At 35.3% G+C, this 688-nt stretch overlaps 1 protein-coding gene across 1 annotated transcript in view; it reads left to right on the top strand.

Moving 5' to 3' along the window:
* The window catches only part of LOC119586542 (DNA mismatch repair protein Mlh1-like), a gene marked incomplete in the record, with an annotated part of 7,929 nt that extends 7,380 nt beyond the window's left edge, over positions 1 to 549 (top strand). Inside the window, 1 exon segment of the mRNA XM_037935298.1 lies at positions 110 to 549. Coding sequence (XP_037791226.1) covers positions 110 to 262 — 153 coding nt within the window.
* Between the last annotated feature and the right edge of the window lie 139 nt (positions 550 to 688).

Below are 688 nucleotides of genomic sequence, written 5' to 3'. Positions count from 1 at the left end.
AAAAGTTAGTTCTTGCTTTATGTGAAGATACTGATAAAGAGTTACTATATTTGTAGTTCTTGTAAATATTATATTTTCCTGTCTAATTGTGATTCTCTGACCTTTCTAGGGATGTGAGCGAGGATGGCAGTGGATGGTAGAGCATGCCCTGTATCCTGCAATGAGGAAGACTCTGCTTCCTCCACAGCACTTTGCCCAAGACACAACTTTTCTCCAAATTGCTAATCTAACAGAATTGTATAGAGTGTTTGAAAGATGCTGATTTTTTAAATGAAAAAAGGAAGGCATTTGTAAATATGACCAGAAGACTTGTACATGTACAGATTGGGGAGATGCTACAGTTCTCTTGGAGCACAGCTTGTAGTTTTTAGCTGTAAAGAATCCATAGTGACTCCCAGTCCAATAATATCAAGAGGACAATAGGACAAATAGATAATGAACCAATTTCCCATAACCAAGAATACCTCCCTCTGTGTAATATAAAAGAAAAGGATGAATGGATATTGATCTACAATGTAGAATGATATGGTTTATTAAAAGATAAAATGAGCCGAGGTTTCATATCCTTACAAATGTTCTTAGGTATGATAAAGTAATGAAAAGTTAGTATGAAATAGATACTGATAAGCACACAATAAATTGCTATACCTTTGGACCCCCTTAATCTCTTAGGAAACAGAGACTAGGT

Source organism: Penaeus monodon, chromosome 21 (assembly GCF_015228065.2).
Source record: "Penaeus monodon isolate SGIC_2016 chromosome 21, NSTDA_Pmon_1, whole genome shotgun sequence".
In the NCBI taxonomy this organism is placed as follows: Eukaryota; Metazoa; Arthropoda; class Malacostraca; order Decapoda; family Penaeidae; genus Penaeus; species Penaeus monodon.
This window is presented reverse-complemented; position numbering and strand designations above follow the sequence as displayed.